Source organism: Girardinichthys multiradiatus, chromosome 22, assembly GCF_021462225.1.
Source record: "Girardinichthys multiradiatus isolate DD_20200921_A chromosome 22, DD_fGirMul_XY1, whole genome shotgun sequence".
NCBI lineage: Eukaryota > Metazoa > Chordata > Actinopteri > Cyprinodontiformes > Goodeidae > Girardinichthys > Girardinichthys multiradiatus.
Window position 1 is genome coordinate 4729918 of NC_061814.1, and position 27233 is coordinate 4757150.

Sequence of the window (27233 nt, forward strand, 5' to 3'; positions counted from 1 at the left end):
TGCTATTTGTTGTATATATTTTGTCCTGGGATCTGGTTACATTGATGGGAACACAGGAACTGGGTGAAATGCCTATGTTTAAGTTAGAGTGATGCATTCAGAGCTGCAAGAATAGACAAAAAACTACAATTTAAAATCCAAACAAAAACTATAAGACAACATTTTAGAAAGAAGCAAATTTTAAAACAGTGGTCTACCCTATGTATCGCTGTCCCATCATGTTGCAATTAACACTCCTGGGAAATAGCGGTAATTATTCTACAGTACATTCTAGCCATTAGATCACTGAAGTCAAACAAAAAATTGGGAGGCATTTATCAGCTTTTTTAAGTGAGTGTACATTTTTGTCACAAATCCATTTCAAACATACAACGTATAATTGAAGCAGCTCAGATGCACTATTCCATCTATTTGAATATGAAAAAAGTCATTTGCACAGTTTCAGATTTGAAAAGGTTTACATTATATTTTAACTGCTACCTCTCCTGGATAAGTTTAGGCCCCCCATCAAATGTGGGTCCTATTTCCTCCCTGCCACACTACCTGCTGGTGGCTAGTGTCTCTGCCTGCTGCTGTACTTGTGGATCTCGGTGTCCAGGGCTGGGTGCTTTGGTGTGTGCCGGCTCATTCCCGGTGGCTGCTTGCCAGGGTTTGGGCCCCTGGGTCTGTCGGGCCTCTGCTTTGGGGGTGATGTGTCCCAGGGTCTCGGGTCTCTGGGTCCATGGTTGGATCTGCTCCCGCGTAGACGGCTGCCAGCAGGGTCTGTGGGGTCGTCGCTGCAACTCCCTGGGGCTTCTGCACTGTGGCTGCTGGGTGGTCCCTCTGGGGCTTTCCTCTGCTCTTCTCTGGGGGGGTTGCTGTAGTCCCGGCGGTGGTTCTCCTGGGGTTCCTGTGCTCTGGGGTTCTTTGGATGTCTGTGGCTCGGATCATCTCCGTGTCTGTCTCGAGTCCAGGGGGGCAGGACTGTGGCTACTCACACCCGCTATTGCATATGTTTATTGTGAAACCTTGTATTCACAAGTGTGCTCACACTTACACCCATTAATCTGCTCTTCATGCAGCCATAAAAGCTGGGTTACAGAGATGTGTGTGTTGATTAAAAATAGTGAGTGAAAAATCCCATATTTTAAATGTACAGAAAATAGAAAAACACTGCTAAATTGGAATTAAGCATGTTCCATGGCAAAATTACATCAATAAAATATATAACCTGGAAATGAATATATAGTAAAATAGTCTGGGTGTTTGGATTCAGGTGTTAACAGATACACAGATGTTGTATATTGAGCCGCAGTTATCACTAAATACATCTTGCATTCATTAGTACCGTGCACTTTTTGTTAACTGCTGTTTTTATATATGTTTCTGCAGGTGTAGTAGCAAGCAGGGTGCTATCTTGTAATCTCTTCATCCTTCTTTCTCTCCTCCATTCTTTTCTCCTCTGCCTTTGTCTTTTTTGCCCCATCTCTCTTTCTTTCGTGCTTATTTTTTTCCTTTTCGTTTCCATCTCCATGTCCATAACAATTGAAATAATCCCAAAAGCAGTTTCTAATAAAATTTCTTTAATAAATATTAAGCAGAGCTTTAAAGCAATAGTCGTAATGCTCCACTTGTGAAAGTAAATCTGTTGGGCTTCTTCTTGGCACTCAGACAACAATTCTGAGTGTCACTCTGCAGGACAGGAAAAGGTAAATAAAAAAAGAGAAACGCTTATTACTGCTAAATGCTGGGTTCAAATAATCTTAAAAGGGTTCTAGTTATTCAACGGAAAAATTAAATGAATGCCTTTGTCTTTGTGTTAATGGCATCTCCCATTATCAGCCCCGACGTGATGATCCTGACGCTTGCTTCTTCATCATCTTCTCACACTCCTGTTGGCTTAAATTTGAGCTTCTCTCTCACAGAGCAGCCATCTATGCAAAATCGGACAAGTGTAAACATGCACTCACATCCAAACCTACGTAATCAGGAATTCTGCTCTATTTGATCCAGTTGTATTAGATCTGTTGCCATGAATCTAAATCCATCAAACTACATCAAACTGTCATTTATCATTTCATCAAAACCTCCTTAAGGGAGTCTGTTGTTTTTGATTTGTGTTTGATATGGCCATTGAAAAGACCATATATGCAATTAGGTTTGGACTTTTAAAAACACAGTGAAAAACTGAATTAACAATTTTGGCTGTTTACTAACAGGAAGCCTCTGCTGTCTAAGAACAAGTCTGTTGCTAAGTGATGCAGTTCCATCCTGTCTCATTGTGTTTGATGTAAATTTTTACTCTTCCAGTGTTTTTTATCTGTAGAAAATTTGTTGCAACATTGCATTGGATGCTCATAACATCTGAAAAAGTTATGTAACAACCAAATGAGTTTCTTTTTGACCATTTAATTTATGGTCCAATAAATAAGTTGTAAAGCAAAATGAATCAGGAGTCTGACAACATTGAGATAAAACACGCAGCAGAAAACTGCTGTTACATGTTGCATTTAAACCATGCAACATATACAAATTCTACTTTCTAACTGTGACACTCAAACATTTGTAAAGATTCCATGTTACAGTTTTAACAGCCATACTAAAAACTGAATCAGACCTTTTATATTAGGGAATGCCAAATGTTCAAAATTAAATAAATAAATGAAACATTATGAAATAAGTATCTATATCAATAACTAATAGATAATGATTTAATGTGACTATGAAATTGTGAAATAATTGAATGCATATTAAATTCTCAGCTCATTATTATAAAAAATATATTTCATTTTCCATCAAAAATCAGCTTTACAATATAAATGAATTTTCATATAAAATTTTTACCTAATAACTGAAATTATTGTTGCTAAAAATTATTATTATTATTATTGTCGCAAAAGAAAACCAGCTGGAATACCTGTTTTTTTTTTTTTTTTTTTTTTTAAAAATATCAGCTTTTATTTCAAAAAAACAGTTTTTATTTCATAATGTCACTTTACAACTGAATGACTCTGGGGCCAATCAGCGTCAACGGGCTGGACTTGCATCCTCATTGGCTGAGCCTTACATAGAGATTAGTTTCCTAGGTACCTGCTCTTTAAACAGCTACTGCGCCAGCTCAAGGTTTAGGGAGGATGGTGGAGTTTCTTTGACTTCATTCAGCTCTGGTTACCTTAGCAGATCAGCTTGAGGATAATAATTTATCATATGATGCAATTTTGAGTTGTCTGGATGACATCTTTCAAATGATCGGGATGATAATTTCTCTCCAGAATGTTAGCCTCGACGACGCCATTGTGGTGTTATGTCGATTCGCGTTTCCCCATCAGATACGGTTTCCCCAGCGTCTCCTTGCCGCTCACGCGGCAAAAAAGGCGCGTGCTTGTTGCAGTCTAAACCGTCGCGCTGTGCTCGCGCCACAGGGGAACTACGGTAACCCTGAAAGCTCAAACATCGTGTTTCGGAGAAGTCGATCTACATTTGTTGAGCTAGGGTGTTGTTATTAGATAAACTAATATATCATCATTTTACAGACAGATAGATAGATAGATAGATAGATAGATAGATAGATAGATAGATAGATAGATAGATAGATAGATAGATAGATAGATAGATAGATAGATAGATAGATAGATAGATAGATAGATAGATAGATAGATAGATAGATAGATGTAAATATAACGACACATATTTATATACACACACGTATATATATATATATATATATATAGAGAGAGAGAGAGAAAAAGAGAGAGAGAGACTACAAATATTTATACTGTTGTGATCCTATATGGTCCTATAATGGTCCTGTATTAAACAGGGGGAATCTGACGGGGTTTATAGTACATTTATAGGACCATTAGTTGTGATCCTATCTATCTATCTATCTATCTATCTATCTATCTATCTATCTATCTATCTATCTATCTATCTATCTATCTATCTATCTATCTATCTATCTATCTATCTATCTATCTATCTATCTATCTATCTATCTATCTATCTATCTATCTATCTATCTATCTATCTATCTATCTATCTATCTATCTATCTATCTGTAAAATGATGATATGTTAGTTTATCTAATAACAACACACTAGCTCAACAAATGTAGATCGACTTCTCCGAAACACGATGTTTGAGCTTTCTGGCAATGGTTGAGAAATTAAGAGGAAAACAGAAAAGTAACCTTAAGAACATTTATATTAATGACATATTTACAACTTTCCCATACATTTTTATGGAAAACATTAACATTTAATAATTTTACTGTAGATTTTTGGAGAAATAACAGGTCAAAGTAATGCTTATCTGTTTTTTGCAGCAGCACAATTGTCGCTTTCAGCAATTTATTTCTCCAGAATCATGAGAGGTGACAACACAATCTCTTCAGATTATGTCATTAACCAATAACCCCTATAATAATACCTATTATTAATAAATGTATTTAAAAAGTCTAAGTGAGTTGTTAAACCTTTATGTCAGCTTGTCCACATGATAATTTAATGTTGTCAGTAGTTTTTACAGGTTAATAAAATAAACGCAGGTTGAAGGAAACCCATCTGAATGATCATTTTAGAAAACAAAAATAGTTGTTTAGATTGAATCTGTTAGGAACTTCAAAATTACATAAGAAAAACCAAGTGGAAAGTTACACACTGTGACAAGCTTTGTAGATTTTACAGTTTGGAGTCCAACAACAAAAGGGTCCAAATACTTTTAAGGAGGTGTTGCAGCTTTTAACTGTTTAGAAATTTGTCTCAGATTTCTGAAATTCTGATCAGTTTGATTCTTAAATTGGTTAATGAATATAAATGAATAGGGATTTTTTTCTATTTTCATTTTACAACAAGTTGGCAAAGTATGAATGTATTATGAAGTGTGTGATTCCCAAGAAACTATTCATTTAGTCACGTGTCAATATTCAGCTTCTAGGATGGTTTGATCTGTTGCTGACACAAAACATTAAAACAGAACAAAAACATACCTGTTTGTTAGTGGGCCGATGAAGGGGTTGGTAAGCAGCTGTACGGTGGCCTTGGAAGCAAACAACATTCCTACTTTGACATTTTCATTGAGCAGCTTACTGGTGGACTGGGGGCAGTCAGTTGAATTCTGTGGAAGCTGTGCACTGACAGAGGTGGGAGGATCCAGGTCAGTGGTACTGACAGTAGAGTTGGAGCCTGACAACCTGACAGTGTTGTCATACAAAGACACAATAGTGTTGAAAGACCCGGAGGCAGCCTGTGGCGACAAGCTGTTGTTCCTTATCTCCACATCCGTTGACTCATCCAGGTTGTACAGGTAGCTGGGAATGATGGGAACTGGTGGGAGTAGAGAGGGAAACACCAGTGATACAGGGAAATATGGCTAATGCCCATTAGCGTTGTACTACTCAAGTCATTAAAGTTCTTCAAGTGTAATTTATATGCATCACTGAACATTCATCTTTAAATAATAATAAATTATTGTTATTATGTCTGAATAACTGTCAGTCATCATGGATATGTCTGTTTCCTTTTTTCTTTTGTAGCACTTCCAACACTTCTATACACCTGCTGCATTACTGGCAACTAAGAAGCCTCGATAACCCGGCAAAATTATAGCATGTGCATGTGCATGTGCATGTGCAAAATGTGCATAAAAGATTGCAGATTACACACAGAAAGAATAACATTATAGAAATGTAAGGAATGGTGAAATGTTTTACCCAATATCAGATAATTTTTACCTGGATATGCTGCTATTGTAATTTTCTTGGATTAGTTTTGGAGTTCTAAGAAGGCAGGAACTTATGTTATGATTTTGAGACAAATGTTGGTTATCTGACTAAGGTTCATGGTTTAACAGCCAAATAGCCCAAGGTCTAATGGATAAAAGGAACATAATTTGGAGACAAAGGAGTTGATACTGTTCTTGGTGCTGGCACAGTGCAGCAGTGTGCTCTTATCTGAATGACTATGGTAACAGAACAAAAGCAAGGAATACATACATGAAATTGTAAAGCAACAAACATCTATAAAAATAAAATAAATTTTTTAGGTGTTAAGCTTTTCAAATATGATTAACTAGTGATCCAGTTAGCTGAATAAAAAGGAATAAACGTGCGATAAAACAATAAAAAAGAAATATGTTGTTATTTTAGTACTGTTAGGTTAATTTGAGAATCTGAAACAATTTAATTATGCTCTTATGGTGACTTTGTGTTCCCAAAATCTATAAGAGCCGATGACATTTACAACACGAAACACTTGTTTCAGTGTTTTCCTTCACAGTAAATCTTTTTCTATTTTTCCTGTTTTTCTCTTATTCAAATGCAATTCAGAAGTTGTATACTTCATTACAATGCATGGTTCAATGCAATGGATGCGTTCAAAATCTACTTTTCATGCAGCCATAAAAGCTGTGTTACAGAGATGTGGGAGTTGAATAAAAATGGTGACTAACAAAATCCCATATTTAAAATGTACAGAAAATAGAAAAATACTGCTACGTTGGAATTTAGCATGTTCCATGGCAAAATTACATCAATAAAATAATTAACCTGGAGATAAATACAGTACTGTGCAAAAGTTTAAGGCAGGTGTGAAACAATGCTGTAAACAAAGGATGCTTTCAGAAATATAATTGATGATTGTTTATTTTTATCAATTTACAAAAGGCTAAGTGAGCGAACCCAAACATACAGCCAAGTCATTAAGGACTATCATCAGCATAAAGAAGAACAAGAATCACTGGAAGTGATGGTATGGCCCCCACAGAGCCCTGATCTCAACATCATGGAGTGTGTCTGGGATTACATGAAGAGACAGAAGGATGTGAGAAAGCCAACATCCACAGAAGATCTGTGGTCGGTTCTCCAAGATGTTTGGAACAACCTACCAGCCGAGTTCCTTCAAACACTGTGTACAAATGGACCTAGAAGAATTGATGCTGTTTTGAAGGCAAAGGTTGATCACACCAAATATTGATTTGATTTAGATTTCTCTTTTGTTCATTCACTGCATTTTGTTGATTGATGAAAATAAATTATTAACACTTCCATTGTTGAAAGCATTCTTTGTTTACAGCATTTTTTCACACCTACCCAAGACTTTTGCACAGTACTGCATATATTTAAATAGTCTGAAAAGGTCATTTATTAGCAGGTTTGCTGTGTTCGCCAGACTCGGGTAGTGGCTTTCCTGGCGTTTTCTGTCAAGAAGCCGTCTCTCTTAGAAGCATTCATATCGAGTCTTGGTAAAAAGAAAAGTTCTGTCAGTCATAAGGTTTTAATGTGTCAATGTAAATCCACCATGTAATTGTTAAACAAAGACAGTCATAATTGGAAAAAAAAAAAAACCGTCAAGATGCTGATTATTTTAAATGTTAGATATAAAAATATATTGTACTGTAGTGATTACGGGCTGCAGCTGAACTTTGTTTCAGCGCCTGTTTCAGTGACGCCGCTTAAATTGGAAGTGAATACATTTCTCTTTAAGATACACATTTCACATTGAAATTAACGTAGAAATAGGATCAGTGCGTGATAATTAGCGACAAAACATTTTAAATTTGGTAAACAGAAGAGAGAAAAAGAGTACAGAGATGCTGGGGTGCACCTACCGACCACTGTCAGCAACATGTTATCCAGGAGTAAAGCGACAAAAACAATGAAGAGAATCAGTTTCCTGGACTGTCGCTCCTCTCTGAGCCACTTGATGAAAGTGAACTGCCGGAGCGCATCTAATCCCCCCATGGTGTTAGTCCTAACAGAGCGCCTTCCTGAGCAGAGCAGCAGGACTTTATCTCTGCATAAAAAAATGATGGAAAAAGTTAGAATAATAAATTACTGGGTTAGAATGAAACTGTGAGCCATCAGAGGAACTTCTGTCCTACCTCAGGGGAGCAGGCAGCAGCGCAGATGGGAGGAGGAGATCAAGTCCTTTTACTGGCTGAGGCTGCTGCTGACGTCACCTCTCTTAATGTTTACATCCCCGTCAGACCTGTCTTCAAACAATCAGGGCAGAGATGCTGCATCACAGCACAATACCACAGTTTAAACGGCACTCCTGCCCTGATACAGCAAACATGAGAACACTCACGAACATGCCTTCTTTCCAATAGAAATTATTTGGCGGGGTCTGCTGCAATGACAATGTTATAAATCCTTGTCATAAATCCTTATGTCAAATACACTGTATATTATCAACCACAGATCTACAGGTAGACATTTATGACAAAAACCCTCCATGAGAAAGAAAATAGAAGGAATGGAATTTCAGTTTTCAGATTAAGAAAAAAAAGGACATATCCAAAGCTGATTAGAAAATTTTAATATTTTCTGTATTCACTCTTTGATCCTTAAACTTTATTGTGATATAATATTTTGCTCAACGTAAGAGTAGCAGATACCATAAATGAAGAGTTTCAACATTATATACAGTTAGTAGAAAGATGTAATGACAAAACAACACTTTGTTGAGGACAAGGTAGTCTTTGAAGACAGAAGATTAAAATAGTAACATTTTCTTTGCTGCCAATGGTATTGCACTTTATGAACAAATGAACTATATGACCATGATGAAACAATGGCATGTTGACACAGTGGTTTGCAATATTCCTTATGAACATGTTTAGCTTCTGGTTGACTTGGTGTTCTTTGTGTGGAGTTACATGTCCTGCATATCCCCTGGTAGTCAGGATTTGTGTGTCATGTCCCACCTGGCGTCCCTATGATTAGTGCGTTTTGATGCATCGCCTACTATCTTGTAGCAATTGGTCTTGTATTGGAGACCTCCCAATCCATATACTAACATATACAACCCCCTCAATCACATCATATAGACACATTCAAATTCAATCACACACATTCCAAGCCAGTCCAACATCCAACTCCCTGAAATGCTGAATTTAAAAGCTGCATCAGGAAGTTACTGCAATCTGTAGATATTTATATGCAAAGTCATTCACTTCTTATGTAAAAAAAAATATATTTTTTCGCCTCTAATCTTGATTTACAGGCTTTACAGTCATATTCAATAAATTAGAATAAGCGGTCCAATGAGGTTCGTTTGTCAGATCAAAATGTACCTTTTGAAAATACCAACCTTTAAGCAGTATAGGTTGGTAGGTCTTTTTAGGTACTTTAGGTATTAAACATACTTTTCATTAAGCACATTTTGGGATTAAAACGTTTTTTTATTGGAATGATGTTATATTAGTTGTATGTTACTAAAAAGAATGAACTTTTCAATGATTCATTGAGATGCACCTGTAAAGCAATGTTTAAATTCCTTGACACTACAACTCACAAAAAAGGAATAAAACTTCCTTAAACACTAATAGCAAATCCTTATATCCTTTTGGTAACATCTTCAGTATTCATGTATCTTCAGTCAAACTGGCAATAAAAATTAGCTCCTAGAGTTTATGTAGAAGAAATGTTAAAAAGATGATCCCACTTAGTCAACAAATGGAGTGTTTTGTCCTCGCCGTTAGTGCTTGACTATAGCGCCATCTTGTGCTGCTGCTATGAACACAACACACTGACAAGGTAAGAAAATGTAACTAAACAAACAGCCATCATATTGAATCAAACATAAAATATTACTGGCTGATTTTGAATGATTGTAAAAGGAACAGCATTTTAGTACAATTACGTAAACACTGAGATCCACATAGTGCAGGTACTAAAAGTCTTTTTCAATGTTTGCAAATTGTGATCGGACATTTTATGTTTCTTTTGGAGTAATGGCTTCTTCCTCTCTGAGTGGCCTTTCAACCTATGTTGGTCCAGGACGTGTTTCACTGTGGAAAACGACACTTTCTTTCCAACTTCAGCAAGCTTCATCACAGGGTCTTTTGCATGTATTCTTGACTTGTAGAAGCCCACAGTTCTCTTCCGAACGTCTGGGTAGATTTCTTTATTGAGGTATCAAAAGGATGCAGGGTTTGAGGTGTATCTTAAAATACATTCACAGATGTGCCTACATTTAACTCAAATTTTGTGAATTAAACCATCAAGAACTGGGCTTTGCCAAAGGTTTTTTGTCAAAAAGTTGAAAAAAACAACAACTAAACAATAAAAGAATATCTTTCATTATTCTGGCATTTAGCAAACAGAAATAATGTTGGTGACCTTAATATACATAAGACTAAGGAAATGTTCTCTGTGTGGAGTTCTGATTACATTCTGTTTAATTTAGACAATGAGAAATAAAATGTTATGTCTCTTTTTAAACAGTATATGTAAATATCAGGCTTCAACTATAAGTCTGTTTATTTTCCTCTTCCCTGATACTGGGCATGTTTATTTTTATTTGCAGGATTAATTTAAAAGTATTTTAGGATTTAATTTGTCTTCATTTTACCTGTTCTTAAACCGTTCACTGCAATAGGAAAATTGGTTGAGCTCAAATCAGAAAGCAGTTGACTGGGGGTGGACCGATTGCTAGGTGCGAGTTGTTTGTAGACTCCAGATCTAAAGTAAGGAAAAATGCAGGCTGCTGGACCCCCCTCATACCTGGGAATGTTACCAGGGGTACAGACACCACACAAAAAGCTGAGGATCCTAAGTTCCCTGTTGTCCAGCATTCTCTCCATTGGTGTTGCCTGGCCTGTTTAACATGAGTCTATACCCCAGTAAAATCTTCCATTCACTTTTCAGAAAATGTTCTTTTTTGTTTAGTTCACAACTATATGTACATCCTGTTATTGTTTTTTTTTTCCATTTTAATGTATAATTCAAACATCATTGTTACAGATGGTAGTAACAAGCAAAGATTAATAAATAAAACTTAAATAAACCAACTGTGGTTCTGCCCCGTGGAACCGCACTGCATCTAAGAAACACCTAACAGAATATAAGAGAGGGATCATATAATGCCCATCAAGTTTTTAGCTAATGGTACTTTGGGAATAACTGTGTTAAGAGTTAAAATCATATTTTTTATGTGTCAAACTGTGTTATTCATAATATTTCTAATGGATCCCTTTAGTTATACTTCTTTAGAATAAAACTGCTGGTGGACATACAGGTCCTTCTCAAAATATTAGCATATTGTGATAAAGTTAATTATTTTCCATAATGTAATGATGAAAATTTAACATTCATATATTTTAGATTCATTGCACACTAACTAAAATATTTCAGGTCTTTTATTGTCTTAATACGGATGATTTTGGCATACAGCTCATGAAAACCCAAAATTCCTATCTCACAAAATTAGCATATCATTAAAAGGGTCTCTAAACGAGCTATGAACCTAATCATCTGAATCAACGAGTTAACTCTAAACACCTGCAAAAGATTCCTGAGGCCTTTAAAACTCCCAGCCTGGTTCATCACTCAAAACCCCAATCATGGGTAAGACTGCCGACCTGACTGCTGTCCAGAAGGCCACTATTGACACCCTCAAGCAAGAGGGTAAGACACAGAAAGACATTTCTGAACGAATAGGCTGTTCCCAGAGTGCTGTATCAAGGCACCTCAGTGGCAAGTCTGTGGGAAGGAAAAAGTGTGGCAGAAAACGCTGCACAACGAGAAGAGGTGACCGGACCCTGAGGAAGATTGTGGAGAAGGGCCGATTTCAGACCTTGGGGGACCTGCGGAAGCAGTGGACTGAGTCTGAAGTAGAAACATCCAGAGCCACCGTGCACAGGCGTGTGCAGGAAATGGGCTACAGGTGCCGCATTCCCCGGGTCAAGCCACTTTTGAACCAGAAACAGCGGCAGAAGCGCCTGACCTGGGCTACAGAGAAGCAGCACTGGACTGTTGCTCAGTGGTCCAAAGTACTTTTTTCGGATGAAAGCAAATTCTGCATGTCATTCGGAAATCAAGGTGCCAGAGTCTGGAGGAAGACTGGGGAGAAGGAAATGCCAAAATGCCAGAAGTACAGTGTCAAGTACCCACAGTCAGTGATGGTCTGGGGTGCCGTGTCAGCTGCTGGTGTTGGTCCACTGTGTTTTATCAAGGGCAGGGTCAATGCAGCTAGCTATCAGGAGATTTTGGAGCACTTCATGCTTCCATCTGCTGAAAAGCTTTATGGAGATGAAGATTTCATTTTTCAGCATGACCTGGCACCTGCTCACAGTGCCAAAACCACTGGTAAATGGTTGACTGACCATGGTATCACTGTGCTCAATTGGTCTGCCAACTCTCCTGACCTGAACCCCATAGAGAATCTGTGGGATATTGTGAAGAGAACGTTGAGAGACTCAAGACCCAACACTCTGGATGAGCTAAAGGCCGCTATTGAAGCATCCTGGGCCTCCATAAGACCTCAGCAGTGCCACAGGCTGATTGCCTCCATGCCACGCCGCATTGAAGCAGTCATTTCTGCCAAAGGATTCCCGACCAAGTATGGAGTGCATAACTGTACGTGATTATTTGAAGGTTGACGTTTTTTGTATTAAAAACACTTTTCTTTTATTGGTCGGATGAAATATGCTAATTTTGTGAGATAGGAATTTTGGGTTTTCATGAGCTGTATGCCAAAATCATCCGTATTAAGACAATAAAAGACCTGAAATATTTCAGTTAGTGTGCAATGAATCTAAAATATATGAATGTTAAATTTTCATCATGACAACATGGAAAATAATTAACTTTATCACAATATGCTAATATTTTGAGAAGGACCTGTATTGGCTAGTTTACCTCACTGTTAAGTTGTTGGTCATTTTACTGTTCCTAGATGTGGGCTTGTTTACTTTTGTGTGGCTGTTTGCCACAGATGTAAAAAAAAATTGAATTAAGTTTACTTATATTCCATCTTGTACTACTTTTGAGACTACGAGATACTGAGCCTAAGAAGAAGAAGTCTGTTACAGAATCAATTTAAAAGGGGTATACCTTTAATTATACAACAAATACAAATGTCAAAACGCAAACAACAATTTGCAAACAAATTGCAATCAATTCCATGTAGTGAAAAGAATTTAGGTTTATTTGCATATTCTGCAGTAAATCAATTAAATAAAATACTCATTAAATGAAACTGTCAGAAAACATTTTTTTTTCTCACATGATATACACAATATTGCCAAAAGTATTTGTCTGTCTGGTTTTACAGGAACATGAACTTTGATGACATCCTATTGTTAACCATAAGGTCCAATTTGTTGATAGAGCCACCTTTTCCAGCAACAGCAACTTTAACTGTTCTCTAAACATCTTCCACAAGGTTTAGGAGTGTGTTCTTAGTTAGATTAGAAAAACAGAATTGAAGCTTCAGCTCTAATTCATCCCAAAGTTCTTCAAGAAGGTTCAGGTCAGGACTCTGTTCGGGTCAGTCGAGTTTCTCCACAGCAAACCTTCTACACTTGCAGCCATGTAAGTGATTGGAACACTATAATTTATTGATTTGGTGGTAGGACCCAATACTTTTGGCAATATAGTGTAGCTGATGAGCAGTGTTTAAATCTATAAATACAAATAATTTGAAATATGACATCCTTTCACAGAGTAGTGTTTGAAACATGCATGTTTTTACTTTACTTATGCTTAGAATAAACAGGCACAATAAATAACTGGTGAAAACCAGGTAATACAAACTTCCAAAATCCCAACAATTGTTGCAGAATATCCTTACTTAGTTGTTCTCTTCATATTTTGGAGTGTTTGTATTTCCCCAGCTAAAGAACTGGATGCATTTCCGATAACAGCAAACAATTCTAGTTTGGCTCAGCTTAAAAGCCATGGACATAATAGCCATGCCAATAATGATAAAAAGTGAGATAAACATGAAGTATTTGGGGTGTTTGGGTATGATGTCACCAAATCCAATGGTAGTGAATGTGATGAAGCAAAAGTAGTAAAGGTCAAATATTTTAATTTCCTTTTCCCACAATTGCAGAATCAAACCTCCAACACAAATGTAAGCACATACAATGAAAAGTATCAGTATAAATGGAACATCAAACTCCTCCATTACCCCCCCTAATCCTGTAAAATCCCATAGGGGATTTACAGGTGGTGGTAGCAGGTCTAGTTCAGGGCAGGAGAGGGACCTGAGCAGTGGATTCTTTCTCAGTAAATTCTCCTGCACCAGGATCTTTTCAAAGATATCTTTGTTTTTTTGGAGACATATAGACTTGTGTCGAATATCTGAGTGGGTGTGCAACACCTGCTGGATATCTAGAGGTTGACGAATCACTACGTCCTGGCTGAAAACAAAGGTGCCCTTTTCCAGAGTCCGATGGTCTGGCCCAAGTTCTCTTCTGCGAGTCTTCCATGGTGACCAGGTGTGGGGGCGAAGTGACTTGAAGAGAGTGTGCATGTGATTATAGGACTTGGACGACATCCATGCGAGAAAGTCCCCCACATCAAGAATGACCAGAAGCATGAGAGGGATGCCAATCATAGCATATAGGATGCATAGCACTTTACCAGGCAAGGTAACTGGATAGATTTCCCCATACCCTGCAGTCACAGTGGGACAAATGACTTATTAATATGGTGGACAAATGGAAGCACAGAAACTAAGCGAGGGCGACTATTTAACAGTGAGGGAGTTGAACTAAGACACAAGGAAACACTGAACCAATGGGAAAAGAGAAATCCTAACCTAAGGAAACAAACTAGAATACACAAGAAACCTTAGACAAGAAATAAGAAACTAAACCTAAAGAATGAACTAATGTGGCAAGACCTTTTAGAACATAATAAACAACAGGGAGAGAATTAAAACAGAGTCAGAAAAAAAAAAAAAAACCCAAACACATATGGATAGTAACACTAGCATGGGGAATTGAAAGGCGAAAGAATGTTTTATGCTTTGACATGAACACTGCTCTTGCTAGAAGACCCTTGTCTGTGCAGGCATTACTGCGTCCTTAACAGTCCAACACTGCAGTTCACAAAGCCTGTCTTCGATCTTTTGGAACATCCTGCATGTTTCCCTGATCTAAATACCTTTGAAAACTGTTAGGGCAGGCATCATCAAATGGCGGACCTCAGTCCAACTTCGGACCGAGCGATGGTTCTGTCCGGACCCTTGCCCAATCTAATACATTCACAACAACGATGTTTTTCATGGAGCACTTTTTTTTACATTCACGGTGATAAACAGCTTAGATGCAGGATCAAGCAGCGATGCAGGTTGTGTGTTTTGGGGCCAACCTCTACTCCAGGTATTATGGCAATTGCGTCACTCAGTTGAACCAATAATATATTTGTTATGATTCTGGCACGTCTGCTCTACCCTGTTTCCCTGGCTGCAATCAGCAGATTAGATGCACCTAGTGGCTGCTGCTGTGCATTGCAATCTGTGGCATACCATACACCTGTGTCTTCCCTGATATATACCGACTCTGACAAGCAGACGGTGCCAGATTTTTGAAAGCCATTCGTGTGAGTAGATATCCAGCGTTCCTTCCTGTCTGATCATTGTTCTTGATCTTGCCTTGCCTTTTGGATTTTTTGCCTCTGCCTGCTCCCTGTCGGACTATTTGGATTCTGGTTGTCGACCTTGTTTCCTGCATCTGGTTTATGTCTCTGCTTGCCCCTTGCCTGACGCCTCTTGTTCCGATCGTTGACCCTGTTTCTGTCCTTGGATTATTGAGACAGCCTAGCCCTCGGATTATTCAGCCTGGAGTCACTTCTTACCTGTGCTGTGGAGATCACCGCCTGCCGCCCACTGAGGTTTCCCCTCTGGGTTTCAAGTTCCACTCAAGACAAAAGCAGTGATTCCTGGAAGCTGTGAGGAGTGTTACCGGTGTGACGTTTCCTGTGGCTGAATAAACCTTTTAAACTTTCAGTACTATGTCTGGCTGAATCTTGGGTCCGCCTTTTTCTGATTCATAGCAGAAACATCTGGCCAAAAATGGACCCATGCCAGCACAACAGTGGCACACCCAGGTTGATGAGGCCCTTTCCTGGTTGGGTTATGGCTTGGAGGAAATAATTTCCACGTTACGTTCTGACAATCTTGTCTCCGAGCCGCCACCGTCACAAAAGGAGCCACGCCTATCTCCGCCTGAGATGTTCAAGGGAGACCCAGACCAGTGTCGAGCTTTCCTAACTCAGTGTGAAATTCATTTTGAGCTTCAGCCGTCATCCTTTCCCACTGAACGTTCTAAGGTGGCTTTTGTTATATCTCTGCTGGCAGGAAGGGCGAAGCAGTGGGGGACTGCTGAATGGCAGAACAGGTCTGCATCTTGTACCTTCTATGAAACTTTTTCCAAGGAACTCATTCGAGTTTTTAACCCTGTTCTTCCAAGTTGTGAAGCCGCAAGAGGCTTACTGTCCCTCAAACAGGGTGATCAGTCTGTCTCGTCTTATATAATTGACTTTCATTTGTTGGCCGCAGATAGCCGTTTGAATGAGGCAGCACAGATGGATGCATTTATGCAAGGACTAAACGCAGACATCAAGGATGAGTTAGCAACCCGTGACTACCCCTCTTCCCTGAAACAACTCGAGGACCTGGCTGCTCACATTGACATTCGGCTGGCAGAGAGAGGGAGGGGGAAGCGACAAGAGGAGGGTCGCTCCTCATTAACTCAGGGTCTTGCACTGTGGCATGAGAGAAGGAGTCGGTCACCTCTCACTGAGGAAAATGAGGATTGTGAGCCCATGCAGTTGGGCAGAACCAAGATTACCCCTGAAGAGAAGGATCATCGGAGAAGATTCAAGCTCTGTTTTTATTGTGGAGAGAAGGGACATTTAGTACTCAGGTGTCCATTAAAAAGGACAGGCTCAGCAGAGGACGGGAGTTTTCTACTGAGCCGAAGTCAGCTAACTGCCTCCTCCTTCTTGTTTCCTGCTCATTTTCAAACCTCTTCCATGTCTTTCCAGGGGGCCGTGTTTATTGATTCAGGAGCAGACACTGAAGTCATGGATGAAGCATTCGCCAATAAGAACAACATAAAGCTCATTCCGTCAGCTGACACACGTAAAGTGCTAGCATTGGATGGTCACAGCATGAACAATTCACACCTCAGGACAGAAGAAATTACCTTAACAGTTGGAGGTAATCATCAAGAGAATGTAACCTTCATGATCATAAATTCACCTGAACTTCCTGTTGTCCTAGGGGCCTCCTGGTTGCAGAAACACAACCTTCACATTAACCGGAAAAAGAAAGAAATTCTGGGTTGGTCTGAGTCATGCTCCACTGCCTGCCTTTTGTCTGCTGCTATGGAGGTCAGCGTGGAGAATGAGGTCAAGGAGACATACCCGGATTTATCCAAGGTACGTCAAGAAGACCATGATCTAAAAGAAGTATTTAATAAGATTAAGACCAAGAACGCTCTGGCTCATGCTGTTCAGTCGGCTCGTCATGACCGTGATCTGCTCAGAGAGCAGTATGAGGAGGAGCAGGGGGCCAAATCTGAGCTGCAGCGTGCTATGTCCAAGGCTAACAGCGAGGTGGCTCAGTGGAGAACTAAGTATGAAGAGAGTCAAGCCGAGCTGGAAGGAGCTCAGAAGGAGGCACGTGCTTTGAACACAGAGATGTTCAAAATGAAAAACTCCTATGAAGAAGCTCTGGACCACCTGGAGACCCTGAAGAGGGAGAACAAGAACCTGCAACAGGAAATAAGTGAATTGACTGAGCATATTAGTGAAACAGGAAAGACAATTCATGAACTGGAGAAGGGTAAGAAAACTGCAGAGAATGAGGTCAGGAGCAGGAACGATGCCCTAAGGTGCCAAAGAATATGGAGAAAGGCCAGGAGGTCGATGATCAGAATGTCACTGATTCAGTGAAGAACGGCCAACCGGAGACGGACCCCTGCCCCTAAGTTCCAGGCTGCCCCTAAGTTTGGCTCTCCGCCAAGAACCTACCTAAATGAAACTATAGACCAAGATAAATAAAGCATAAGAATCACGAATAAGCATGAACCAAAGGAAACTGAGAAACTGGAGGGCACACAACAACCTAAGAACTTAAAACAGAAACCATAAGGAAACCCTGACTACAAAAGTAAACAAACCTAAACCAACACTGATAGAACAAACTGAGAATGAAGCAGAGGAAACGAGGACTAGAATAAAAGTAAACAATAACTAAAGCTAACCAATAAAGGAGGGACTGAAGAATAACGATGAACTACAAGAACAAAGCTAAGAGGAACTGGAGAATAAAGGGAACTAAAACCGAGTAATAAATAACTAAAGAGGAAAAGTAATGACGAGGGGAGTAACAGGAAAAAAACTAATAAGAGAACTATAATAATAATAATAATTAATAATAATAATAATAATAAGAAAACCATTCTAAGAATATAAACAGGAAAGCAACGCCAAGGGAACTAGGAGCTAGAAGAGAACACACTGGGGGCAGAAGAAAACCAAAACTGTCAGATAACAGAAAACCACAAACAACATGAATGCAAAACACAAACAAGATACATCTAGCTAAATGTAAACAAAACACAAAATCCCAGACGACCACAAAGTCCAAAACAAAACAACCCAACCAGGGTGGGCGGAGGGGGCCTCGGATGGAGGTCGAGAATCCAAAAAACAATCCAATCAAGGCGAGCCAAAAGAGTCCAAAAACAAAACAACCCAAACAGGGCGAGGCAACAGAGTCCAAAAACAAAAACAACCCGATGGGACAAACAAAACAAGCCACAAGGGCTGATCGGGTGACCGGCGACGAAGATGCAGGCAGCCAGAAGGTCTGTGGTTTGGCCAGGGGAACCCACAAAGCGAGGTGTCCGGAGGCCGGCGGCGTGGCCAGGTGAACACACAAAGCGAGGTGTCCAGAGGTCTGCACCGTGTCCAGGTTAACCCACAAAGCAATGTGCCTGGAGGTCTGCGGCGTGGCCAAGTTAACCCACGAAATGAGCCTTGAGCCTGGCGTCCGGCTTGGACCCATGCAGGAGCCCTGAAGACTTGGGCCTGGCATCCGGCAGGAACCCTGAAGACTTGGGCCTGGCATCCGGCAGGCACCCTGAAGACTTGGGCCTGGGGTCCGGCAGGCACCATGAAGACTTGGGCCTGGCGTCTGGCTTGGACCCAGGCAGGAATCCTGAAGCCTTGGGCCTGGCGTCCGGCTTGGACCCAGGCTGGAACCCTGAAGCCTCGGGCCTGGCATCCGGCTTGGACCCAGGCTGCAACCCTGAAGCCCTGGGCCTGCCGTCCGTCTTGGACCCAGGCAGGAATCCTGAAGCCTTGGGCCTGGCGTCCGGCTTGGACCCAGGCTGGAACCCTGAAGCCTCGGGCCTGGCATCCGGCTTGGACCCAGGCTGCAACCCTGAAGCCCTGGGCCTGCCGTCCGTCTTGGACCCAGGCAGGAACCCTGAAGGCCTGAACATGGCGTCCGTCTTGGACCCAGGCAGGAACCCTGACGGCTTGGGCCTGGCGTCCGGCTGGGACCCAGGCATCATATCATCCAGCGTCGTAGCAGAGCCAGTCGTCTTGTGAGGCGTAGCATAGTCGGTCATCGTGTCAGGCGTAGCGTAGTCGGTTGTCGTGTCAGGCGTAGCGTAATCGGTTGTCGTGTCAGGCGTAGCGTAGTTGGTCGTCGTGTCAGGCGTAGCGTAGCCTGGCGTCGTGTCAGGCATGGAGCCCGGCGTCGTGTCACGCGTGGAGCCTGGCGTCGTGTCATGCGTGGAGTTGTCAGACGTCAGTCCTAAGGACACCACCCAGAGAAAAACAGGGAGGTTCTTTGGTCCAGGTCGTGGAGGCAGCTTGCCTCCAGGCTCCTTCGGAACATGGCATGGATGTGGAGACAGCCCGCCCACGGGCTCCTCCGGAACATGGCGTGGTGACTCGGCGGCGGCCAGCTGTGGCTCAGTAGGCCCAGCAGTGGCCGGCTGTGGCTCTGAAGACCCGGCAGCGGTCCTGATGAGCCCAACCAGTTAGATCAACTACAAGCATGTCTTGAAGACAAAAAAACTTGGATGATTTTAAATTTTCTGCTTCTAAATTCAGACAAGACAGAAGTTGTCATCTTTGGACCGGAGTCTTTAAAAAAGAAACTGCTTAGTCAATCAATTCAATTCAAAGATACTTTATTGATCCCCAAGGGGAAATTAGAATTCCAGTACAACCCATCCAAACATACATCATGACACAAGACAAGCAGTCAGCTCATTCGGTCCACCTGCATCATGCAATTAGTCTCTTAATGTCACCTGCACCATGCTCCATATATACACCATCATTCTGTTTACTGGTCACGGAAACATCACTTCTTTTTGTTTGGCTGTACCTGTTACCCAGCGTTAATTCCTGCCTGATATTTTTTTTTCTTAAAATAAAGACATTTTACTTTCCGTCAGTCTGCCTGTCTGATTCTAGGGTCCACCACAACACAACGCCTGACAGAATGTTTCCGCGACACAGGCTCGCTGCAGCTCCACCTGTTCTGTCTTCACTCTCTCCAGCCCAAGTATCAGAGAAAACACCCGACGAGCTGGAGGAGAAGTTAAATGACCTGTGTTCGTAGATCAAGCTTTTCAGAAGGGCCATTCTTCTGCATCCTTCTCCTGAGGTGAAGTGGAAAGTCAGAGAAATGGAGGAAAATTATTGAACAGCAGTAAGGCAGTTTTACTATCGGCCATTTTAAACAGCCTCAAGTCTCCAGAGCGGTGCTTCAGCTCAGCCTACGTCACGTCTCCAGAGTGGTACTGCGGTATCGGCGACGCCTCAGCTTCTCCTCACGCCAATGAGGGTCGGCCGGGTGCCTAAGCTCCTGCTCACGCCACTGAGGGTCTTGGCGACGCCTCAGGTCCTGCTCTTGCCACTGAGGGTCTCGGCAATGCCTTAGGTCCTGCTCCTGTCTCAGAGGATCATGCCGATGCCTCAGCTTCTCCTCACACCACTGAGGGTTGGCCAGACGCCCCAGCTCCAGTCTTTGTTGGAGGTCAGCTGGACGCTTCAGCACCTGCTTCACTCTTCACTGGAGGTCAGATAAACGCCTCAGCTCTTGCTCTAGTCCTCACTGGACGTCAGCTAGACGCCTCAGCTCCTGCTCCTGGCTCTGAGGATAGGCCAGACACCTCAGAGAGTATAGCTGACATCCAACGTCCAGTTTTTGGTCCCATGGCCTTTCAGGGGTTCAAGGAGAGACTGATCCTTGTCCAGGTCTTGGAATCCAGTGACGAGGGGTTCAAGAATGAACCACTGGCTGATCCTGTACCTGAACGGTTCGAGGACGAACCGCTGCCTGATGCTGTTCCTAATTAGGAAAAACCTGTCTTTGTTCTGGTCTCTGAACCCAGCGACAAAGGGGTTTGAGGATGAACTTTTTCCTGATCCTGTTCCTCCTGCTGAGGGGTTCGACGATGAACCACAAACCTGTTCCTGAGGTGTTTAAAGATTAATCGCTTCTTACTCCTGTTCCTGGTCTTGTCTCCGAGGGTCCTGCTGGCTCTGCTTCAGCCAAGGATTCGCCAGGCCCCGTTTCTGCCTCCGACGGTTCGCCAGGTGTCGTCTCTGCCTCTGAGGGTTCACCATGCGCCATCTCTGCCTCTGGTTGTCTGCCAGGCACCACTTCAATGAAGATCAAGGACGATCAGCCAGCAGGTCCTCACCTTCACCGCAGCCGACCACCCACTTGAAGTTTGTGCCCGTACGGGATGACCTCCTGGTCGGCAGCTTGAACACTGTGTTTTTGTTTTTGGCCCTCCTACCGACGCCCCCACCGCCCGCCCTGTTCTGGTTGTTTTGGTTTCTAGTTTATGTTCTGTGGATTTCTGTTTTACCCCAGTCACGTTATGTTCTCCCTGTCTCTGCCAGCCATAGCAATGAGCTTCATTCGGTCCACCTGCATCATGCAATCGGTCTCTTCGTATCACCTTCACCCGAGAGTGATATTTGTTTTTCTTAAAAGAAAGCCGTTTTACTTACGGTCAGTCTGCCTGTCCATCTGCATTCTGGGGTCCACCACCACACCACATCTGACAGTCACTCCCTTTACAAAAATCTATCATCCTGAGCAAACAGATGGTTATATTAGACAGGAAGCCCATCCTTTTACCATACATAAACTTTCAGTATAAGTGGCCAACTTTATCTGGTGGTTGCAAGAACAGGAGGAGAAACAGAAAAAAAAAACCAGACATTTTGGTCCAGGAGCACTCTTTACGAAAAGAGAAAAAGAAAAAACGCAAAGTAATTGGTAGCCATACCATTGTCATTAACTCCTTAATTCAGGAGGGAAGCACAGCTAAACACAGAAGCATTGAGCCAGATGTACCTTCTGTGGAAAGAAAAACCGAGAAACTATGTAAAGTTAATGGTTGCAATAACTGCAAATTTTGCAAGCATAAGGAGTAGAAGAAGAAAAAGCAATAGGGAAAAGTGGGCAATAAGATCTGCAGTAATATTAGTGGATTTAGTTATTAGTGGACATACCATTCTTGTGAAATAATTAAACCCGGTTTCTTCTCCTGGGTCGTTTTCCTATTACAAAAGGTCCTGATAGATGTGACTCCCATAGAACAAAGTAACTTTTCAAATAATATAGACGTCTAAGAACACAGACAGTCCATATCAGCACCTTGTCTGTCCACATTAAATCGAAGCTAAACTGGACATGATACAAGCTACAGTGAAGGACTTGGGCATCCAAATTATGAGTATGAAGACCAAGGCAAACATGATGGAAGAATGCTTCCAGGCCCTCGAAGCTTCATATGTCACTATATCTAAAGCTTGTGCTATGTTCAGGATCAAAAACTTCGACTTAGAGCAGGGGTCGCGTTAACTGAATATTTTTGATTTTTGAGAATTTTTTTATAAACAGTGATGGAAAAATCTGAAAGCCATCAGTCAGTTTGAAAGATTGTAATTCACACCCCTAACCACTTGGTGTTACGCAAATTAGCGTATTAATTAGTTGCTTCCTCCGGCTGAAGCATGCTTACCAGGATCAGGACACACCTTGCTTGGAGAGTCTTGCTGACTTCTGAACACTTCAATTGGAGAAATGTTTCCTGATTTCAAACCTTTGGGTGAAGTGGCACTTGTAACTCCCATCTCTAGTGTGGCGGTAGGGCAAGGATTCAGACTTCAGCCAAGACTTCAACCAAGGCAAAAGTCCAAAACTTTGCTTTTCTTAATAATGAATTTTGACTGTAGTAAGCCAAAGATGAAACCTTTAACTGTGCCTTTAAATCTTTAACAAGCTCTTTGTGGCAATGTAAAAGCCATTCTCAATTGAAAATGCATTGTCTTCTTATTGATCTGGACTTCCTGTTGCTGTTAAACCATTACCCATTAGCTGACAGCCTTTAAGTACTTATCATACATTTGAAATTAGAAGATACCAGTACTATCTCCACTTGTTTGTTACATATCAAGTCATGAGAGGGAAAGTATGTCTGAAAAAGAAAAATATTGCTTTTACTGGATGTAAATTAGTTAACTCCTCTTATCTTGTGTCCATAAATGATAAGCTATGCTTATAGCCCAAGCAGCTACCATTTAGTCAACAGTAAGCAGAGTGGAGTGATATTCTGCTTCTCAGAGAGATGAAGGATAAAAAGTACAATAAATAACAGAAAACCTTTCAGATACAGACATCTATTAATCTGGATGCAATCTGCTGGGTTTCCTTAGATAGAAAAGCTTTTTATCCAATTTGAATAAATAACTAACTCTGACTGCACTGCTCAATGGTTAGGACTAATTGGAATGTTTGTACCTGACTGTTGTGAAGTGCCTTGAGACAACATGCGTTGTGAATTGGCACTATATAAATAAAACTGAATTGAAATGAATTAAATGTTTATGTTTGACAAGATAAGAGTAAGACAAGATACAGATGGATAAATAAGCTATTGAACAAGTATGTCACAAAAGTATATTTGTGTGGTAAATCTCATAAAAACAAACACCCCCCGCTCTTTTTTTAAGTATGAATTTCATCTTGCTTTTGGCTCCCGATGTATTCACATTGAAATAGTTCACACAGATAAAAATAACTGAAATTATACTCCGCACTTGTGTGTTAGACCACACCCTGCATCGAAACTCGGCCTCTTTTCATGTAACATTTTTGGCACATTAAGTTCCATGAATGTATTCTGAACAACCGTGACACATAGTTTGATTACCAGATGCTGTTGAAAATAATTATCCTAAAGCATAAAGTGCAGGAACTCCAACAGCAGACAGTCTTCAATGTAAATACCTATCTGATGAGTTACAAAAATGTGCAATTTCTACTTGAAACATTTTTAAATGTTTGAAACGTAGAATCAAGGTGTTAGATGGAGAAAATACGTCTTAATTTTGCTCTCAGCAGCAGCTGGTAAGATTCTCTCATTCCAACTTATTTAGTTTATATGCTCTCTGGTTGTCATCACTCATGCTAGATTCTTCAGTTGCAATGCCAGTAGCTTCCCTGTTGTTTATCTGTTCCTATGTACATACTCCATCCCCTGTTCCTCTCGTGTGGTTCTCTAAGTTTTGCCTTTTTGTTATTTTTACTTTTCAACATTCTGCTCCCGCATTCATGTCTTTCCTTTGGTCCTGCAAACATTCCACAAAAACTGACAAATGGAGTTAATGTAATTTGTTTATTTTGATCAAAATGTCAAATATTTAATGTTTATGTCAAGCAAAATGCATTCAGAACTTAAAAAGATTTTTTTTTTAAAAACATCTTGCTGAAAATTAACTAGTTCAACTGAAATAAATGTCAACATAAATTGTCAGACCAATTATGTCCATCCAAGAACTGTGCAAACATCTGCTTGATCATTTTGGTTAATGACATAATGAAACTGGCTCTACCACAGCAACGCACAGATACTTAACGCACTCACTCTGCGCATTTTAAGACCAGCTTACCAACAGTTGTAAAGACAGAGCAGCAGAAGAACATGGAACCAAAAAAATGCCATCTGCTGGGGCTCTGGAACCATACGGTCTTGAACTCCTTCATTTTTTTCTCAACATTGTTAACTGTTATGCTGTGTGTACGGGAGCCGTTACCTGAAATAAAGAAGAAAATGCTAGAGTACAGCAAATTCACGAACTGAACGGAATGAAAATGCTTATTGGAACTACTTTACAAAGAACAAAACCATGTACCTATAGATGCAATCTTCAAACATTCCCCTATGAAAAAGCTATTTTATTTCAATTCTGCGGTGGACAGTAAAATATGTAGATATGTGCTCAAACTTACTGGTATCGTTCTGGACAATCTGGACTAGCTCTGCCAGAAACATCCGGTACTCATGCTCGGTGCTGGATTCGATCCCTCCTTCAACTTGCATAAAGATGAGCGCGCCAAGCACTGCGTATGCCACCAAGGTGCCGAACAGCATCAGGTGAGAAAAGACCCTCCAGAAGCGTGAACTGCATTTACTAGACTCAGTTTCATGGTTCACGGCTGTTTTTTCTAACACGGTCATCCTTCTGTTTGTCTCCACGCTCCGTGAAACATGAGCCGCCCGCGCTGATAAGAATGAAGAACCCTCAGAACCGTCACACCCTCCAGCTCAGAACCGCACGCTGCGTGAACGCGCACAGTTAAAAAAGTGGGAGGAAATTCCAATGACTTAACAGTAATTTTTGCATACATTTATTTCTACTTTATCAACTGCCCTTACTTAAGGCTGTATTTAAAATTGATACCACTCTTAAGACGAAAAGAATCATCTACCATCAATCATGTAAAAAAAATAGAATGTCATGAAAAAGTCCAATATTTTTTGTCACTGATATGGAATCATTACAGAGTGAAATATTTCAAGCCTTTATTAATTGTAATTTTGAAGATTATGTTTTAATAGAAATTCAAAATCAGTGGCTCACAAAATTAAAATGTGACATGACACTAATTAAAAAAAGCAGTTTAATAGAACTTTAGTGTAAATGTTATGGCAAATGGACTGAAAGCACTTTACACTAGAATCACATTCACCCACCAATACACATATCGGCAGGCAACTTGAGGTTAACTGCCTTGCCCAGGGGAACATTGACATATGGCAGGAAGAAGCTGTAATCAAACCCACAACCCTCTGAGTGCAAGACAACTACTCTTCCTACTGAGCCACAGTACTGAGCCTCAACTAATACATAAATATATCATGACCTACACAATTATGGGGACTGCTGATCTGGCAGATGTCCAGAAGACAGTCTACAGCCCCTTTTCCATTGCTTGTAAAAGCCCCAGGCTTTGGAAAGCCCGGGTCGAGTTTTGATAAAAATTTACCAGGGTAATTTTACTTTCCCAGGGCTTTACTCGTACTCGTACTCGTACTCATACTCGTACTCGTACTCGTCGCCTTCCGCTTTATCTGGGACAGGGGCAGCAGGCTCAGCAGAGACACCCAGACGTCCCTCTCCCCAGACACCTCCTCCAGCTCCGGAGCCCAACGCGTTCCCAGGCCAGCTGAGAGACATAGGCCCTCCAGCATGTCCTGGGCCGTCCCCTGGGCCTCCTCCCAGTGGGACATGCCTGGAACACCTCCCAAGAAAGGCCTCCAGGAGGCATCCGGTATAGGTGCCCAAGCCACCTCAACTGGCTCCTCTCGATGTGGAGGAGCAGTGGCTCTTCTCCGAGCCCCTCCTAGATGGCCGACCTCCTCACCACAATGTTGAAAAGTCGTGTCGACCATGACAGTCCCACAACATCCAGAGACTTGAGGTACTCAGGGCGGATCTCATCCACCCCCGAAGCCCTGCCACCGTGGAGCTGTTTAACCACCTCGGTGACTTCAGCCTGGGTGATGAAAGAGTCAAACCCCGAGTCCCCAGCCTCTGCTTCCACCAGGGAATGCGTGATGGTAGGATTGAGGAGATCCTCGAAGTACTCCTTCCACCACCCGATAATGTCCCCAGTCGAGGTCAGCAGCTCCCACCCACACTGTAAACAGTGTTGGTGAAACACTGCTTTCCACTCCTGATGCGCCGGACAGTTTGCCAGAATGGCTTCGAGGCCAACCAGTAGTCCTTCTCCCTGGCCTCACCGAACTCCTCCCAGGCCTGAGTTTTTGCCTCTGCCACAGCACGGACCGTGGCACACTTGGCCTCACGTTACTTGTCATCCACCTCAGGAGTCCTACAAGTCAACCACAGGCGATAGGACTCCTCCTTCAGCTTGACAGCGTCCCTTACTGCCGGTGTCCACCACCGGGTTTGAGGATTGCCACCACGACAGGCACCGCAGACCTTACAGCCACAGCTACAGGCAGCAGCATCGGCAATAGATGGGGATAACATGGTCTACTCAAACTCTATGTCTCCAACATCCCCCGGAATCTGTTCAAAGCTCACCCGAAGGTGGGAGTTGAATACATCCCTGGCTGAGGGCTCCGCCAGATGTTCCCAGCAGACCCTCACTATGCGATTG

General features: G+C 41.5%; 2 protein-coding genes across 2 annotated transcripts in view; both read right to left on the bottom strand.

Moving 5' to 3' along the window:
* slc18a2 (solute carrier family 18 member 2) overlaps positions 1-7844 on the bottom strand; it is a 69011-nt gene extending 61167 nt beyond the window's left edge. Inside the window, exons 1-2 of the mRNA XM_047350987.1 lie at positions 7585-7844; positions 4967-5303 (exon numbers count right to left, since the gene is read on the bottom strand). Coding sequence (XP_047206943.1) covers positions 4967-5303; positions 7585-7717 — 470 coding nt within the window. The 5' untranslated portion in view covers positions 7718-7844. The remainder of the gene's footprint in view (positions 1-4966; positions 5304-7584) is intronic.
* A 4968-nt stretch (positions 7845-12812) lies between these two features.
* On the bottom strand, positions 12813-25337 carry kcnk18 (potassium channel, subfamily K, member 18). The gene is made up of 3 exons (XM_047352198.1): positions 25056-25337; positions 24716-24859; positions 12813-14383 (listed from the first exon to the last, which is right to left on the bottom strand). The coding sequence occupies exons 1-3, from the start codon at positions 25282-25284 to the stop codon at positions 13554-13556; spliced, it is 1203 nt and encodes a 400-aa protein (XP_047208154.1). The 5' UTR covers positions 25285-25337; the 3' UTR covers positions 12813-13553.
* Positions 25338-27233: the final 1896 nt, after the last annotated feature.

What these genes read in the sequence shown, in the direction of transcription:
- kcnk18 (XM_047352198.1), bottom strand. Translation starts at nt 25,284, where the DNA reads ATGACCGTGTTAGAAAAAACAGCCGTGAACCATGAAACTGAGTCTAGT. An exon ending in GATTGTCCAGAACGATACCA is followed by an intron (nt 24,860 to 25,055) that starts GTAAGTTTGAGC and finishes TCTTTATTTCAG; the next exon opens with GTAACGGCTCCCGTACACAC. An exon ending in CTCTGTCTTTACAACTGTTG is followed by an intron (nt 14,384 to 24,715) that starts GTAAGCTGGTCT and finishes CTGTGACTGCAG; the next exon opens with GGTATGGGGAAATCTATCCA.